Source organism: Silene latifolia, chromosome 2 (genome assembly GCF_048544455.1).
Source record: "Silene latifolia isolate original U9 population chromosome 2, ASM4854445v1, whole genome shotgun sequence".
NCBI lineage: Eukaryota > Viridiplantae > Streptophyta > Magnoliopsida > Caryophyllales > Caryophyllaceae > Silene > Silene latifolia.
Window position 1 is genome coordinate 103,722,797 of NC_133527.1, and position 19,176 is coordinate 103,741,972.

Below are 19,176 nucleotides of genomic sequence, written 5' to 3' on the forward strand. Positions count from 1 at the left end.
CGATGGATGCAACACAGCTCAGCATCAACATTGCTCGTTTCAACCCTCCCACATATGACGGGGTAGGTGAACCAAAGCTACTCGAGAAGTGGCACCGTGATATTGAAGCTCTCATGGAAATGGTTAAGTGCCCCGAGGACATGATTGTTGAACAGGTAGTGTACTACCTAAGAGGTGAAGCTGCAGTTTGGTGGCAAAATGTCAAGGATGATGCTAGAGCTTACTACCAGGCGGAAGGAGCTATTCCTTGTCCAGGTTGAAGAGTGCTATGAGAGAGCAACGATTTGTGCTTGGAGCATATCCGACACAAAAATGAGATCGACTTCGATTCCTTCACTATGACCGAGGAGATGACAGTCACAGATTACTATCATCGGTTTTTGGAGCTATCTCGTTATGTGGAAGACATGCAGCTAGGACAGAGAGGTTTGGCTCTCCGTTTTGAGAGGGGTTTATCTGCTAAGATAGTGAGTCGTATGCCAGCTGGGGTTGCTACTGACCTCAAGGAAGTGTACCTGAGAGCGGGTCAAGCTGAGAGAATGGTAGATCTCTCAAAAGAGATCGATGAGAGGACTGCTGCAGAAAAGAGGAAGGATGATGGTGGAAACAACAGTCAGCCGACCAACAAGAAAGAGAACTTCAACCATGGTAAGGCTTTTTCTGGTGGAGCTGGTTTCTCGAGAGGATCTCGTGGCTGGGGAAAGAATGGGGGTCGGGCTGTGAGTGACAACACCAACCTTACTTGCTTCAACTGTGGTGGGATAGGCCACAAAAGACGGGAATGCACGAGCTACAAGCCCGGCAATGGTTCAGGAGCTCGGTTAGGGAATTTCTCTCAGGGGCCGACTCAGAGTTTTGCTAGTAACCGACCGGGAGGTTCATGGGGCAACAGAGGTGGACAGGGCAACCAGGGCGGTTACAACCGCGGTGGTGGTGGATCTTATCAGCGCCAGAACAATAGCGTCACTCAGGATTCGGCAGCCAAGCCAAGTACCTCCAATGCTTCAGTTCAGGGTGGAGGACAGAAAAACAGTGGAAAGCTCTTCATGATGGACAAGCAGGAAGCACATGATGATGCTCATGTAGTTACCGGTACCTTTCTTGTTCATAATGTACCGTCCTTTGTTTTGTTTGATTCCGGGGCTACACATTCTTTTGTGTCTAAGGGTCATGTTGTGTCTATAGGTTTGGGAAAGTTTGAGGTTGTAAAAGATGATGTATTCATACCTTCTGGGGAGTCTGTGTCGTGTCTCAAGCTGTATAAGGGAGTATCCATGGTAGTTGGAGGGGTCGATTTACCAGTAGACCTGTTAGAGTTTCCTATGGATGGGTTCGAGGTGATTGTCGGGACGGATTGGCTGGGTAAGTATGATGCCAGGATAGATTGTCGGCAAAAGAGGGTGTCCTTAAAGGGTCCCAAGGGTGTTAGAGTGTCCTATAGAGGGTTTGTGGTAAAGCCTAAGTGTAGGTTCATAGTTGTGATGACTTTAAAGTCATGTTTGAGGAAGAAGTGTCCCTTTATTCTTTGTCATGTGAGAGATCACCGAGTAGAGCCACCGACAGCTTCTGAGATATCTGTGGTGAGAGAGTTTGAAGATGTTTTTCCTGAGGAAATACCGAGTTTGCCTCCCAAGAGGGATGTTGATTTCAGCGTGGAGCTTAAGCCGGGAACGGGTCCTATATCTAAAGCACCTTACCGTATGGCACCTAAGGAGTTGGCAGAGTTGAAAAAGCAGAAACATGAGTTGCTAGGCAAGGGTTACATCAGGCCTAGTGTATCACCGTGGGGAGCTCCAGTTGTTTTTGTAAAGAAGAAAGATGGAAGTATGCGATTGTGCATTGATTACAGAGAGCTCAATCGTGTCACAGTGAAGAACAAGTATCCGTTGCCGAGGATTGATGACTTGTTTGATCGGCTAAGTGAAGCGGTGTGTTTTCCAAGATTGATCTCGAGGTCGGGGTATCACCAAATGAGGATAGCGATGAGGATATTCCCAAAACAGCGTTCCGATCTCGATATGGTCACTACGAGTACGTGGTGATGCCTTTTGGGTTGACCAATGCGCCAAAGCGCTTTTATGGACTTGATGAATCGGATCTTTACACCGTTTTGGATAGGTTTGTGGTTGTTTTCATCGACGATATCTTAGTCTATTCTAAGACTAAGGAAGAGCATGAGGAGCATTTGAGGATAGTTCTGCAGACTTTGAGAGATAATCAGCTTTATGCCAAGCTATCCAAGTGTGAGTTCTGGTTAGAGGAGGTGGCTTTTCTGGGCCATGTTATATCTAAGAAGGGGGTATCCGTGGATCCTAGTAAGATTGAGGCCGTTACCAAGTGGGAATCGCCGAAGAATGTTGCTGAGATTCGGAGTTTCTTAGGCCTTGCAGGCTACTACAGAAGATTTGTGAAAGATTTCTCTACCATAGCGCGGCCTATGACATCCTTGATGAGGAAGGAAGTCATGTTTGTTTGGGATGAGAGTTGTGAGACGGCGTTTCAGACCCTAAAGGAACGCTTGACCACAGCTCCTATCCTAGCCTTGCCAGAGGGTTGTGAGAATTTTGAGGTTTATACCGACGCTTCAAAGAATGGTCTTGGTTGTGTTTTGATGCAGAGAGGGAAAGTCATAGCCTATGCTTCGAGACAGCTGAAGCAATATGAGGAGAACTACCCTACTCATGATCCGGAGTCAGGTGCGATTGTGTTCGCTCTTAAGATTTGGAGACACTACCTTTATGGGGCAACTTTTAAGGTGTTCTCTGATCATAAGAGTCTAAAGTATATCTACACTCAGAAGGAGCTTAATATGCGACAGAGACGGTGGATGGAGCTGATTGGAGATTATGATATGGAGATCATCTATCACGAGGGTAAGGCTAATGTTGTTGCAGATGCATTGAGTAGGAAGAGCGTTCATTCGCTATGTACAGCTATGTCCTTCTTTGAAGTTGAGGGATGAGATGTCTAGTTTGGGGATCTTTATGATTCGAGAAGGGGATACCATCGGGGATTTGACGGTCGAGCCAGAGTTGTATGAGAACATCAAAAGTAAGCAAGAGCTTGATCCTAAGATTCGGAGTGGAAGTCAAAAGTAGAGAGTGGAACGGCTTCCGTGTTTTCTATCCATCTAGATGGGAGTGTTCGTTTTGATGGGAGATGGTGTGTTCCCGAGGATGCAGAGTTGCGGAGAGTGATCTTGACGGAGGCTCATTGCACTCCCTATTCGATTCACCTGTGTGGTGACAAGCTTTATAGAGATCTTAAGAAGACTTTTTGGTGGCCAAACATAAAGAGAGATGTAGCTGAGTTTGTAGCCAGATGTTTTACCTGTCAAAAGGTCAAGGGTGAACAAAGGAGACCACAAGGTAAGATCCAGTCTTTGGATGTACCAGAGTGGAAGTGGGAGTCGATCTCCATGGACTTCATTGTGGGGTTACCTAGGTCACAACAATGTAACAACATGATTTGGGTGATTGTTGATCGGTTAACCAAGTCAGCCTATTTCGTTCCCATGAAGGATACTTGGTCTAAGATGCAGCTGGCATTGGGTTACAGGAGGCATGTGGTTCGGTTACATGGTATACCTAAGGATATCGTTTCTGATCATGATGCGAGGTTCATATCCAAGTTTTGGCAAGAGCTGCAAGAGTTGATGGGTACGACTTTAAAGATGAGTACAGCCTTTCATCCGGCAACCGATGGTCAGACAGAGCGGACCATCAAGACCTTAGAAGACATGCTGAGGGCATGTGTTATGGACTTTGGGGGCAGTTGGGAAGACAGGCTTGATCTGATCGAGTTTTCATACAATAACAGTTATCATACAAGCATTGGGATGGCACCTTTTGAAGCTTTGTATGGCCGGAAATGCCGAAATCCAGTTTGTTGGGATGATAGTTCTGAGACGGTGGTTTTAGGACCACAACTGGTTCAAGATATGGTTGAGCAAATCCAGTTGATTCGGCAAAAGATGAGAGCAGCTCAAGATCGTCAGAAGAGCTACGCCGACTTGCACCGCAAGGACATTGAGTTTATGGTAGGTGACAAGGTTCTTTTAAAAGTGTCACCTATGCGAGGTGTTATGAGGTTTGGGAAAAAGGGTAAGCTAAGCCAAAAGTTTATAGGTCCTTATGAGGTTTTAGACCGTGTTGGCGAGGTAGCCTATAGATTAGCGTTACCACCAGCTTTGGATAGAGTACACAATGTTTTTCATGTATCTCAACTTCGGAAGTATGTGAGCGATCCGACGCATATCCTTGAGATGGAGAACATCGAGCTTGATGAATCCTTGTCCTACGTCGAGATTCCTAAGGAGATTCTTGATCGCAAGGTTCGTAAGACCCAGAATGGTGAGACGGTCTTACTCAAGGTCCTTTGGTCTAATCATAATGTGGAGGAAGCCACATGGGAACCCGAGGAAGCTATGCGAGAACGTTTTCCTAACCTTTTCGATCAGGTATGTTTGGTTACGGGGACGTAACCGTTGTCCTTTTAGAGGGGTAGGAGATGGTCGCGGTCGTGTTTTGTTTTGTTTGTTGTTTTGCTCTGATTCGGGGTAATGACTTTTGTGGTGACTTATATAGTTCCTTGGTGTTGTTATATGTGGTTAGTATAGTCTTGTGGTGTAGTGTTGTGTTTTGTTTTATAGTACAGTCTGAACTTCGGGACGAAGTTCTTTTTAAGGGGGGAAGATTGTAACACTACGGATTTTCTTTGGCGACTACTCGACCGAGTAGAGCCTACTCGGCCGAGTAGTCTTTGTTGTTGTGAGTTGTTTTGGTTCTGCCGATGAATACTCGGCCGAGTATAGTGAATACTCGACCGAGTAGAGGATACTCGGCCGAGTATAACTTTACTCGACCGAGTATTCGGTCTGGCGAGTGTTATTTTGACGGTTTGATTAGGGAATGTTTAAGATTATTTTATATCCCGCGTCAGTTTTCAAAACATCATTTCAACTTCATCAGTTTCTACGTTACCCTAATTACACCCTAATCATTCCCTAATCTTTCCCTTAATCATTCCGTAGCATCGTCGTGTGGGTAATCTTCGTGACTCTTGCGTATAAGTTCTCGTTGCTTTGTTGGTAAAGTCCTATCTTTATGATTATTTGTACTCTTTGGGGTTACTGTATATATATGGAAATGGGATTTTGGGAATTGTGCAATGTGTAATTGTGTTACATGATTATTGTATAAGAGAAGACTTCGTAGAGGAGCTTTTTTTATTGTCCGTGTTGCATACTACTGTTGGTTGCTAAGGTAGGTTTTCCTACTCGGTTCTTGTTATTGTAAGACATGTTGTTGTGATTATTGTTATCTCGTGATCATCGGAGTATGGAGATTGTTGTAACGATGTTGGTGTAAGGGTGTTGAGATGGCTGTGTTGTATTGTGATTGTGATTGTGGTGGAGTCACTTGCGGGAGTGGCTTCACACCCTAGTTCGCCCTCCGTGGAACCCGCCACGGGAGGGGATGTGCACATTAAGGGACAGGGATTATTGTCGCTCGTTGAGGAGCCGGACTAGGTGGGATCGGTGCGGTCACCCACTAGCGGCGAGGATTACCTTGCGATGGGTAATCTGGCGGGCTACACACTTTAGTGTGTAGTCGATTCTTGTGTGTGAATGGAGGATTGGAATTGGCGATGATCAGTTGATTCCTCCGTTTGTTTGTCTTAATGTTTGAGTAATACTGACCTCGTGTTGTTTGTGGAATCTGCGGTGATCCATTCGGGGATAGTGAGCAGGCTTGACAGGTATTGCTAGTGTGAGCTTGGGGACTGTCTTGGGAGAAGTGTCATCACGAGTCATAGCATCACCGTCTGAGTCTTAATTGGATTTCTTTTATTATCAGACTTTGAAGTTGTATTTTGTTAAAACAGTATTTGAGTTTGGTTGATGTAAACTTTACATTTTACAGTACTTCAATAAATGTGCTCAGTTCGGACGCTTTTTGATATGTACTAACCTCGGGCAACCGAGATGGTAACACACTTTCATGGTAGGGTGGTCCTGGTAAGGCACCTTGGTATGAGGGGGTGTTACAATAGGTTGTTTTGTTTGTTGTGTAACTATGTTGTTTAGTTTTTTGTTTTTATTTTTTAATCATTATTAGTTTTTTTATTTTTTAAATAATAACCTCTGCCGATGACCGAAGCAATGGGTGCTGAACGAAAATTGATCGGAGCAGTTTTGGTGGTGAAGGGAGATGAGGGATGGGAGAAAAAAAATCTGATGGGAGGGGATGAAAATAAAAATAAAAATGACAAGGATACAATTGTAAAAGACGTATGTGAAATAATAAATCCGTATGTGAAAAAACACTATAAAAACAAACTCCTCTAAGGCCCTGTTCTTTAAGACTTCAAGTTGTTGAACTGAACTAAATTGAACTTATAGGGGCTGAACTGAACGAAATTGAACTTATAGGAGCTTAACAGAACTGAACTTATAAGAGCTCAACCGAACTGAACTTAACTTAACTTATAGATGCTGAACTAAACTTATAAGAGCTGAACTGAACTTATATGAGCTGAACTTATAGAAGTCGAACTGAACTTATAAAAATTTTGCGTTTTATATAAGTTAATTTTTTTTATACAAGTACTACAATACATTACAATAAAAAATATATTACATATTACATTTTTTTTTTTCTAACCATCTATTTCCATATTATCATCCTCCTCGTCACTTTCATCTTCATTTTCACTGACATCATCGAATCCAATGTCTCGCCAAATGTCTTTTACTATGTTATTTCGCACCTTGTACATAGTTTCCTTATGCTTTGTTTTAGACATGTCTCAATCTGTTGAGATTAATGAAGTATAGGTGAAATAAGGGTAAAAATATTAATGAGATAGGTGGACTTGTGAATAAGTAATGAGTAGGCGGTTTAGCATAAACAAATTATAAGGGTCGTTTTTTTGTTTTTTATTTAAGAATAATGTATATTGGATTTGTCAAAAAAAAAAAAAATGTATATTGGATAATTTTAATATTGGATTTTTTTTGTATTGATTTAAATAAAAAGCGTACTATTTTGTTTTTCAATTTGTCAATATTAGAAAACGGGTATGAATTTGTAGTTAATGTAAGTTGTATGAACGTGTCTAAACTGAGCTTATAGGAGCTGAATTGAATTTATAAGAACTTAACTGAACTTATATGAGTTGAACTGAACTTAACTTATAAGAGCTGAACTTAACTTATAGGAATTGAACTGAACTTAAAAGAACTAAACTAAACCGAACTTATAAAAACAGAACAAAAACAGAACTAAGCTTAAAGAGAGTGATTAAGTCAAAAAAAAAAAAAAACGGGGCGTAAGAGCATCCACATTGAAGAGGATGAATCATCCTCTTAGCACTCTCTCATCTAAGAGGATATCCTCTTCAATGTCGATACATACTCTTAGCATCCTCTTTGAAGAGGAAGAGGATGTCTTCCTCTATTTTTGGAGGATGTTTATGTCTTGGCCCTTGTGCCAAATAAGAGATAAAAATTGTAGTGGAGTTACTTTAAAGGTGAAAGAGGAGAGGAAGATAGCATCCTCTTTGATGTGGGCAAAAATAGAGAAAGAGGAAGAAGATAGTGGAAAGTAGGGTATATGAAAGAGAGTATGATGTGTCAAAAATATAGAATGAAAGAGAGAAAATAAGAGGATCAAACCATCCTCTTCAATGTACATGCTCTAAGTGTCCCCTAATTACCATCTCCAATGCTCCATGTAGCCATCTCTATTCTACTCATTCACTAAACACAACTTGTAAAAAATTAGTGAATTAGCAGTAATTATCAAATTCAATCATACATACAAATTCATTCATGTTCAAACTTGATTTCATTTCATCAACCACCACTCTCTACTATTCCATCCTTTTCTATATTTCTCAGATCTAACTTTACACTTTAAATTAAATCCCTCACATTTTCCCCCAATTAATTCTAATTAACAATTTCCTTAATCACCACCACCACCATCATCATCATCGAATCTTGTTTAGACAACAATGAATGATTTCCAAGGATTATTATCAACCGATTATGGCTTCAAACCTTCAGGTAAATCCGCACCTATGGCAGCACCTACTAAATCCACCAAAACCACGTCCTCGTCTTCCTCTTTTCTCCCCGATCAAGACTCCTTATTTCGCCGTAATCGCAATTCCGATTACCCTACTTTGAGTCATTTCGACGACGTTTTCCCCAATTCCAAGTCAACAACCAGTAATAATAATAATAATAATGTCAATTTTGATTCCAAGTTTTCGTCTATGCCGGTGTTTGATAAGCCGGTATACGATGACGACGTTTCGAGCTCTCCTGTTAACCAGTACAATGACATTTTTGCCCCTAAGAAGGCTGGTGGAGGTGGAAGTGGTGGCGATGCGTTTGATGATCTCTTGGGTGGGTTGGGGAAAAAGAAGGAGCCTTTGTCCGCCAAATCGTCCTCCAAAGGAGGTGATAAGGGTGTTTCCAGTTTCGAGGATTTGTTGCCTGGTTTTGGTGGCATTTCTTCTATCAATAGGTATAATGCTGACCTTTTTGCTTTGATTTTGTTTCATAATAATCACTCACATGGGAGAGCCTTTTTATGTACTCATAATTTTAGTTTGAAGAGCGCTATTTCATTATATTGTATGCTGTTTCGAGCAGAGAGGAATGATCAATACAAGTGAGGAAAATCTTCGAGATTCACGTGGTTGCTTTATGCCTGTTGGGAAGTGAAGTTGTGATCACTTTAGGCTTGTGGCATTCTGTGTCATTGTGACATTTTAGGACATCACCACTGTGGTGTAGGTTGTCATATAATGTTATATAATCCGAAGTAAATAACTTCTAAATGCTATCTGTTTGAGAGTCGGAATTGTACATAAGACATAAACCTGGACGGAAGGCTCATCTACTTTGATTTATGGGCCAAGTATCTTATATAAGCTAAGGTTGAGGAATATGATAGTTATTACTCATTTCTTCCATTTTCTTTGTGCATAAGAATTAAGGAAATGAACTTGGACCACACAAAACACACAACCCCACATCCAAAAAAGGAAAGAGGGAAGAAATGAGAGACTTGGAGGGAGTGTTTTGAAACAATGATGTTTCATTGACAATGTAATGTGGGTTTGACATATTCTGGCATAGGTAAGAATACATTGGATTGATGATCATAACACTGGCGCTCATGTAGAAAATGCTCTATTTCTAAGGACTGTATAATCTCCCTGAATTGTTTCTGGAATTAGTCCTTTTTGGTAAGAGTGTAAGAGGCTTGCGAAGAAATATTCTTAGATGGTAGGAGTGTAAGAGGCTGGCGAAGAAATATGCTTAGATGGTAGGAGTGTAAGAGGCTTGCAAAGAAATATTTTGTTGGGATCTTGTGGGTTTATTTGTGGCTTTCTGTCACCATGCTCTTCTTTCTTTATCATAATTTTTATTTATTTATTTTGCTTCTATTTTTCTCTATTTCGTGAGTTAATGAGTTGCATCTATCATTTTATGGGATTCCTGCTGCTGCTTTTGTAGGAGTTCTTCTGATGCGACTAAAAATTCTTCAAGTAAATTGGATAACCCTTTTGTCATATTAGAATCAACTTCACCTCAGGTGTCTTCCTCTTCTGGGGTTTTTAGTGATCCTTTGGAGGAAATTGGTAGCCTTAATAACATGGGCAGTAAAAACTTTAAAAAAAATTCCGGCGGAGGAGTATTTGATGACATTGATCCTCTGGGTGGTTTTGCCCAGTCTGTACCTCCTTTATCAACAGGAATGAATGGGAGAGAAAAAGATGGAAGCCCTCTACGGAGGGGATCCAAGGTCTCGGGAAGACAAACTTCAGCTGGTGTTGAGAGAGGCCAGAAGTCTTCGGTAACTAGTCCTGAGAGGGCTTTTGACAAGAAGGTACCCGTGGAGGAGTTTCCGAAATCTTCACACAATGTTTTCGAAATGCCTTCAGTGTCAGCTGATTCTGGTAGGTCGTTGCCAAATGCTCCTGCTGTATACAACAATTCTAGTTTTGGGACATCTTTTTCTCATGGTCATGCATCTCCACCTCTTGAAGAGAACTTGGGGTCATTTGATGAGGTATGGCTCACGGTATCAGAAATTCCTCTCTTTACACAGCCTACAGCTGCTCCTCCACCTTCAAGACCTCCGCCTCCAAGACCTAGGCAATTTTCTAGTGCGGGATCTGGCTCATTTTCTGTTTCCAATGCACAGAGTAAGGTAAATGAATATTCGTCTTTCCCTGGTTCTAATCAGTACTTCCAAAGTCCCAAATCGCCTCCTACTGGAGCAACAAGCTCTTATACGTCTCCTTTTGATGAACTGGAGGAATTTGCCGCTGGAAGAAAACAAAGTAATGTGGATGAAAATTCTGATCTTCACTCTGGTGACGATTTTGACTCAAATTCAGTTGCTGCTGCATCTGCTGCAGCTATGAAGGAGGCGATGAATAGGGCTGAAGCTAAATTTAGATACGCTAGGGGGGTAAGGGAAAGGGAAAGGGACACTGTTAAGGCCGCTAGAAGCCGAGAATCCTTGTCAGTAGAAAAAGAGGTAAAGGGTGATAATGATGCTCAAGATAGAGAATTCAGGGAAGGTCAAGAACGGCTTATGCGTGAGCGAGAACAAAGGGACAAGGAAGAAGAAGAAAGAAGACGAAGGGAGGAAGAGGATAGAACACGTGTCGAGAAAGAGCAAGAAGAGAAAGAAAGAGAGAAGAGGAGGGTTGAGAGGGAGAGAGAACTTGCTAGACAAGCTGTTGAAAGGGCTACCAGAGAAGCACGTGAAAGGGCAGCCATTGAAGCTCGCATGAGGGCAGAAAGGGCTGCTGTTCAGAAAGCAAATTCTGAAGCTCGAGAACGGGCTGAAAGGACTGCAGTTCAGAGGGCACAGGCTGAGGCTCGAGAGAGAGCTGCTGCTGATGCCAAGGAAAGAGCTGAAAAAGCTGCCGCGGAAGCAAGGGAAAAGACAAGATTTGAGGCAAGGGAGAAAGAAGCACGAGAGAGAGCTACTGCTGCTTCAACTGCAACTCAGCAGAACAGCGAACCTGACCTTGATTCTATCTTTGGTGTTGGTTCCCGTGCTAGCAGTGCGCCAAGGCCTAGGGCAACCTCATCGGTGTGTGTTGATCACATTATTCTGCTAATTTAGGGTGTTCTTCCTCAAATTAGCATTGCTTGTATTGTTAGAGTTCTAACTATAATTTCAGGACCCATTTGAAACTCAATTCCAGAGCAAACCTGCTCCTGAAGCAACGAGAACATCAGTTAATTCTGCATCTAGCATGAGGAAAGCCTCTTCATCCACTAGTATTGTCAATGACCTAACTTCAATTTTTGGAGGTAGTGTTGAAATTCGTAAAATTTTTATGTTTAGTTTATAGAAGTACTCAATATCTTCTTCAACAATCACTTCAGTTTCTCAAATTTGTTTGAGCTCTGTTGCTCTCACAATATAGTTTGTCTAAGTGCTGTCCTTATTCAATGTATTTTTTGCGCCTGTCTTTTTTCTAAAGGTCCTTCATCATTCGGGGACTTCCCAGATGTTGACGGGGAAACTGAAGATCGACGGAGAGCCCGATTGGAACGCCATCACCGGACCCAAGAGCGTGCTGTATGTAGCCAACTTTTAGATCACACCTATTTTCTTTGTAGCATTTGTGATAAAGCAATTTTTTGCAAAACATTGTTTTAACGCTTCGAACTTTAAGTGGTTCATATTAATACCTTCTGTTTTCTACTAAGTAGCTAGATTAAGTAGTAATGAGTTAATAATGCAGTTTTTGTTCACATTAGCTGTGATGAACTAAGAATGATAGTAGAAAAACTTATTAATCATGAAAAGTACTAGCTGTTAGATGTTTTTCAAACTGTATATAGAAACTTGATCAGTCTAGAATGTAATTGCTTGCTTATGCATTCATTTAATTCTGTTTAACTTAGATGTTCTGGACCATTACTGTTTTTTTATGGGTCAGGCAAAGGCATTGGCTGAGAAGAACGCCAGGGATCTTGAAGCTCAAAGAGAGCAAGCTGAGAGACATGTAAGTTTTGATCTTGTAATGCTTTATATAGTTGCTTATATTCATTTTCTGCCCCACCTTCTTTCTCGATGTTCCTAGAAATGGAAAATGAGTTACGTAAAGTTGAAATCCAATTTTAGCTCCGATGAACTAATATTATTAGGAAGGAAAGAAATTTCCTTTTCTCTCAAGTTTGCAATGGTCAAATTTAACTAACTTTCAGGGAGTGTCAGCCATGAATTGAAGAGGGCTATAGAGAGTCAAGCTTTTAGCAATCAAAAGTATGAATCGTGCACGATGTTGTATGCCATTTCGACATGCACATGTAGTGTCTCTCTTTGAAAACTCTTGGCTGTAGCCATACAAAGGCTAATGAAAACAGTTTATTTGAAAACTGAAGACATGTTTAATTATTATAGTTATGAAAACAAACCACTATCTGTTCCTTCTCCATTTTCTAATCCATCTCCCAATTTTTTAAAGGTAGTAGATTTAGTTCTCGCCTTTGCTCGTTTTTCAAGTATCTGTTCACTGGAAATGGTTTTCTTAGGATAACAAGTGTTCGAATAATTACTATTTAAACCAATTGCTTTTCTTTTGGTGATGAATCCCTGGACCTTCACCCGTCTATATTTCTATGTGATCTATCCCATCCTGGCAAGCTTGTTTTACCTAAGCTAGGAGATTTCCATGGCCAAATATTTAATGTAGCGCGTATCATAGAAAATAAAACATATAGGATACTGTAGAAACTAAGAAAAGGATATTTGCCAAATTTGTATGTCCTGCGCTCCTTTCTTTATTTCATTTTGTGGCAGTTAGTTTTCGATTGATTTTTGAGGCGATGGAGACATTGGATTTCAGTACGTGCTCATGTAGGTTGCATTACGTTACTGTATTTCTTTCTATTATATTGTGTTTATTTTTTAGTCACACATATTTCTCAGTAAAGCTCTTTGAAATGCAAGGTTGTTTTGTTCGCACTTCAATCGCTATATTACTCAGCTGAACTTAAATACGTGTTTTTTTGGTTTTACTTTGCTTGCAGAGAATTTCTGAAACACTTGATGTGGAGATCAAACGTTGGGCAGCAGGAAAAGAGGGAAATTTGCGTGCTCTGTTGTCAACACTACAATATGTGTGTATTCTGATCTTTATTAACTTTTATACAATGATGCAGGAAAATGACATGAACAAAGTAGTGGTTCATTTGAATGTTGGTAATTTGGTATTCCTGTTGTTTATACTTTATTTATACTCTATAGCCTTTTCCAGTTGTCTGCCGTACTTCTAATTCTGATTTGCGGAAATTATTATGGGAATTTGATTTTCACCATTTTTTCTACGTTGTAGCCTTCTGCCTAAATTTTAATGCGTTCATAGAGATTGATGCAGAAAAGAAACTGTGGATTCACTTTTAAAATTGTTGTTGTTGTGAAACACCAGTGCACGAAAGTAGAATTAGGCCAAACCATAGAGCACCAAAAAGAAAATGTTCCTTTTGTGTGTGTGTCAGTGTGTGTATTGTACTTTGTATCAACCTTTTTAGTTTTAGAACCAATCTGAATGGCATTTTTGGAATATGGCACAATGGTGTCAGCTAGGTTTTGTGAACTGGGCGGATAGTTGCAGATTTTAATTGTCTAGTTGGGTGTGTTTCCTTGGGTACCCATTCTGACTCTTCATTATAGTCGTCTGGCCTCTCCTGGGGTGAAGTTTAATAGCATTCAATCATGGAAATATCCACGTGCTTGCCTTGAGCTGATTTTACCTCCCTGATTCTCTCATGACCATGGCGTTGCTTATCGGCTGCAATGCTGAATTTTGACCGTATATTATGGTTTGAAGGTTAACATGACGGCAATTGAGGCGATAGAGGTTGCATTTATAGCACAGCAAACAAAATCAGGTTGAGGGCTTGAGGCGTCCGATTCTGAGATCAAGTCTCATGCTGAGATTCAATACCATGCCCATGACTGTCATCTTTAAGGAGCCTCCTGATTGCTTACAGTCATGGCCTCTCAGCTAATGTAACATTTTTGTGAGCAATCAACATCCTGAACCGTTTTATTCGTACCACAGGCTAGCACACACTAAAATTGAGTCATACTATGGGCTTTAAGAATCACAGGAATGCTTGGGTGTTCTCAGGCTATCAGGTTCACCATATGATCAGGCTGAGTTTTAATGATTCTCTTGGCCTCCATTTTCCTACTTATTTGGAGGAAAGCCCTGTGAATGCAGGTGACTCTCTGAGAGTCTGAGCAAATGAGCTCTAGCCCTGGGCAAGCAATGTAGAGATTTTAACCCTGACTATGAGGCGTTTAACTAACCGAAACTGTTTAATAGCATCCCATTCTGGAGAACAAAAATAATTGATGGCCGCCGTTCAGCACTTCAGCTCATGAAGGTCCCTAATGAGTGTAGTAACTAATTGAGAGTTACCATTTGAGTTAGATAAAAGCCTTTAAATGGCTCCATTATTGGACCAATATGTAGTTAAAACTCAAAAAAGTTTTTTTGTTAAGCATCTTTTTTAATTACTATGCTATACAGAATGACCTTAACATGCTAGAATTTCATTATCATTTTTTTTATAACAAAGCCAATTGTGCAACACTGCAACCATGGCCTCTGATTTGAGGTTTTCAGGCCTTTGATCTTCTCATATTGGGCCCTATGGGTGCTTTTGGAATGCCATTTTAGATTAATGTTCCATAGTGTATCGGCAACAGTAAATTAGCCCGTTGAATTCAGGGCAAGGTATGTTCAGATGTAAGCATTCTTAGTCCAGCTAGCTGTAAAGCTTACCTTACACCTGTCTAATGCGATCATGATGCTCTTGTATTTTTTTCATGTTATTTCTTATTTTATTGCTTCTTGTTGTACTTACAATGACTAGCGCTGTTTACATCCAATTGTAGGATTCTGTTTTACTTTTTGAATTCTGCTCCCCAGAGCAGCTCATTAGTTTAATTTTACTGATTCATGATTAGGTTCTCTGGCCTGAGTGTGGCTGGCAGCCGGTTTCATTGACTGATTTGATTACGGGTGCGTCAGTTAAGAAAGTTTATAGAAAGGCGACATTGTGCATTCATCCTGATAAAGTCCAGCAGAAGGGTGCTAACCTGCAGCAGAAATATGTTGCCGAGAAGGTGTTTGACTTGTTGAAGGTATTGAACTTACATGTCCTTACTAAATCTTACCAGTTGTATACTTGTATTATTTTCTGTGTTTCGTACCCCTTGCTAATTTTGAATACCTGATAGGGAAACTTTCTACCAAGTCACTTGCTTTTCTTATCATAGCTATGTACATCTATTAAAATTCTTGACCCCATTTCCATCCCGTGTGTTTCAAAGTAATACTTCCTCTCTTCAAACCCTAGTACCCATAAATTCAAAATCGGTTTTTCTAACCTATGCCCACTAGGCATAGGATAAGAAACCCAAAATAGAAAGAAATAAATGATATTTGGATGGGAAATTGCAATAGCAACTACTTTTACTTTGATTTACAAGAAAATACATTTATTACTTTCTATTTTGGGTTTCTTATTCTATGCCTAGTGGGCATAGGTTAGAAAAACCCATTCAAAATCCCTCTTACGAAAAAATCCTAGTACTCATACTCCATCTGCTTCACAAATACATTATGTATTCTAAATGTACAAAAATTAATTAGGAATACAAATACAAACTCCCTGTTTTTGCTCTTTTTTGCACGTCAAAGACAAATATAATTATATTCGTCGAGGCGCAAAAAAGATAGAAAAACACAAAAATTGGTAAATCTGCTCGCTTAATTATTTGTATAATTGTTAGGCAATTGTGAAACGAAGGGAATATCTAGTCAAATAGGTAAACAATTTTTGAATATGAGTTTTAGTTTGATAAGATAAAGCCTCTTGGGTTGTTGCCTTTGGGGTAGAATTTAGTTTTCGATGGTGTGGCGAAAGTGTCTCCCATGCACATGGGGGACACCATTTTTGCAGATAATCTTGTACTTCAAAGATAAAATATTTTGCAACAATACCCCTTTGTGTGATTTAGAAGAGGGGGTATATCTGGAGTAAGAATTAAAAGACAAGGATAATGAGAAAAAAAAAGAGCACGATATAAGAAATTGAAGGGAAAATAGAAACTTGCATATTACTGCGCTTGGTTTTGCAAGCTGCCTTATGCACAAGACAACCCTTTAGCCGTCTCAGACTTTATGGCTAGCTGAGCACTGCAGCCTTGTGCGTGCGTAGGTGCCCCCCTGTCTAAACCTAGGCGCCCCCTTTCTACACAGTAAGGAGTAGAGTATATTTAGGCCCTGTTCTTTCTGGCTTTTTAGAGTAGAGTGAGCCGAGCCGAAATGAAATGAGCCGAAATTTGAAATTAGCCGAGTGAAATGAGTGAGCCGAGCCGAGCCGAGTGAATTGAGTAGCCGAATGAGTGAAAGCCGAGTGAGCCGAAATGAATGAGTGAAATGAATGGAGCCGAAATTGCCGAAATGAAATAGTGAGCCGAGCCGAAATGCCGAAATTAGCCGAAATGAATGAATTATTGAAATTGAGCCGAAATGAAATTGCCGAGCCGAAATGAAATGAGCCGAAATGTTATTATCAACTGTACTAGTAATAATATTCATAGTATAATACTATTTATACTAAAATTAATATTTTTAAGAAAAAAATTATAATATTATACTCCTCTCTCCCGGTAATTTGTTGTCCTATTTCATTTTGGGGTGTCTCATTCAATTATTGTCCTTTCTATTTTAAGAATGAACTTGATGAGCAATTTGATCATTCACACTCAATTTGGTCCGCTTGTCATTTATAATTGGCCCCTCCTCTTTCCTTGGTCTTTGTGCCAAAAACCAAAGGACAACAATTGACCGGGATAGAGGGAGGAGTATATGAATAATCATAAATTATAATAATGAAAAAATAGTAATTTTTTACTAATAATATTCTTAATAACAATAATAAATAATAATGTCAATATTAATAATGATATTAGTAAAAATAATTGTTTCGAATAAAAACACTCAAGTAAGCGTTACTCGAATCCGGGTCGGGTCAACGCGCTCCTTTCAGACGATGGCACTTCGAACCTATGCTTGCTCTCTCCGGATGGATCTTTCACGCGTAACAAATAGGGCCTCGGAGGGTTCGCAATAGGTCCTTCTCGATGCCTTACAGTGATGGTGGATAGTTGGGACCTTGCTTGAAGCTAAGGTTTCCGTGCCTTCTCATAGTAGCTCGAGTAGTCTTACTTCTAGAGAGAGGAAGTTGTTGGTGAGAAGTATTTTACCATTGATGGGTGAATAATGAGGTATTTATAGATTTCTATGTGTACCTCAAATGATGGCTGGCAAGCATGGTTACCATATTCGCTATGAATACGCCTTATCGATTCGCGATTCGCGATTCGCGATTCGCTTATAGAAAATGTGTTATATGTATTTTCAGTAATCAGTTGATAGAATTCGCTTTTAACAATTCGTGATTCGTAGAGTATCAAGCGAATCCGTAACCATGTTGGCAAGCGTGTTGACTTGTATGACCCCGTATTGGCTATTGGGTCAAGTCGGTTGGGCGTGCCCCATCAATAATATTAATAATAAATGTTATTAATTTTAATAATAATACCAATAATTATAACAACCACAACAACAACAATACTAATAATAATAATAATAACAATAATAATAATAAATAATATTATTATTAACATTAATAACATTATTATTCATTTTAACAACAACAACAACATTATTATTCATTTTAATAATAATATTCATAATAATAATAATAATAATAAATAAATTATTAATAACATTATTATTAAATATAATAATAATAATAATAATAATAATAATAAAGAATAATATTAAAAAATAGTATTATTGATAACAAAATTAATAATAACTATTAAATTTAAGATGAGTAAGGCTGAAATGAGCTGAACTTAATGGAGCAGCTCAGCTCAGAACAGGGCCTATAGTCCTCAGTTCGGTCATGGGACTCAAATAGTCGAGCGTTTCTGCTTAATATTTGATATCCATGCCTAAAGTTTGTCTTCAATCTCTTATATCCTTCTGCTTACCCATTGGTTGCTCCTTGGGTGACATGGAAGCCCATAACATGTTTCACGTGTCTTATAAACTTTGCATTTCTTATTTCTTTAACGTTGTTGACTCTTTCTCTACTGTATACCCATCTGGGTTCTTGTTTATGATACTATAACAGGAAGCTTGGAACAAGTTCAATTCAGAGGAGCTATTTTAAGGATGTGGAGTTATTATGTCTGTAAAAGAGGACATCTAGTCCAAGCTTGTATCCCTCTCCTATGTGAAATATTGATCTTCTCTGAGACGCCTGTGCCTGCCCACATCGGATTGCTCACCAGGTTGACCCGACTTTCCATGTACAGTTGACGGCGTTTTTCGACAAGGTACAACGCTCACAATTTGGCAACTTTTTGTATAGTGATTATCCTTGAGGCCAGGCAAGTTTTCTCCCAAAAATGTAGAATAGCATTTGTTTTTTTGGTCAGCTGATGTTATCATGGGTCATATTTGTTCGCAACTGACAACATTTGGAGATGAAGCATTTTGGTATATGTATCAATTCTTTTTGCCTCACTGTTTTTTGTCTGATAATATCCTCATTTGTTGAATCGAGTATTGATTGAATGTATGATATCAATTCAAACATCTGAATGCCGTTAAACTAATTATTACAAATTGTGAATCTTGATGAATATATATTTAAGATTTTATTTGATGCCTCAAATGTTAGTCATATTTTATGAGATGTTTAGATGCTTATTTGAATGTTTCTATGGAAACAGTTGGCAGTATTCGAATGCATTTTAATTTGAAAATGCAATGTATTTAGTTATGTGCAAAATGATTAAGGACGGACAAGTCTAATGTGAACGATTTTTAAAATAAAACATTTCAAAACCATATACGAAGTATTAAAGATCTTGATGTACTTATCATGGATTTTTTTTTTTTTTTTTTTTTTTTTTTTTTTTTTTGACAACAATAAACTTTTATAGAAATAAAAGTAAGTCCACGAGGTACATTAAAGTACGAAAGAAGGGGTAAGCCACCCCAAAACCGCTTGAAACCCAACTAACAGTA

General features: G+C 39.4%; 1 protein-coding gene across 4 annotated transcripts; it reads left to right on the forward strand.

The window, feature by feature from the left end:
- Positions 1-7,293: 7,293 nt before the first annotated feature.
- On the forward strand, positions 7,294-18,820 carry LOC141642875 (auxilin-related protein 2-like). Of its 4 annotated transcripts, none has more exons than XM_074451849.1 (9): positions 7,294-7,338; positions 7,706-8,537; positions 9,536-11,129; positions 11,245-11,353; positions 11,527-11,624; positions 11,989-12,054; positions 13,082-13,171; positions 15,030-15,206; positions 18,275-18,820. In XM_074451849.1, the coding sequence occupies exons 2-9, from the start codon at positions 8,020-8,022 to the stop codon at positions 18,311-18,313; spliced, it is 2,691 nt and encodes an 896-aa protein (XP_074307950.1). In that variant the 5' UTR covers positions 7,294-7,338; positions 7,706-8,019; the 3' UTR covers positions 18,314-18,820. The 4 variants fall into 4 exon arrangements, with proteins under 4 accessions (XP_074307950.1, XP_074307949.1, XP_074307951.1 ...); XM_074451848.1 differs by having other exon boundaries at positions 7,307-7,338; positions 11,221-11,353; XM_074451850.1 differs by lacking the exon at positions 7,294-7,338 and having other exon boundaries at positions 7,730-8,537; positions 9,536-10,232; positions 10,341-11,129; positions 11,221-11,353.
- The last annotated feature ends 356 nt before the right edge of the window (positions 18,821-19,176 follow it).

Bases quoted from the DNA above. Each gene is read 5' to 3' on its own strand.
- LOC141642875 (XM_074451848.1), top strand. From the start codon at position 8,020: ATGAATGATTTCCAAGGATTATTATCAACCGATTATGGCTTCAAACCT. The intron at 11,130-11,220 runs GTGTGTGTTGAT...CTATAATTTCAG, and splicing joins GGCCTAGGGCAACCTCATCG to GACCCATTTGAAACTCAATT. The intron at 15,207-18,274 runs GTATTGAACTTA...ATACTATAACAG, and splicing joins AGGTGTTTGACTTGTTGAAG to GAAGCTTGGAACAAGTTCAA.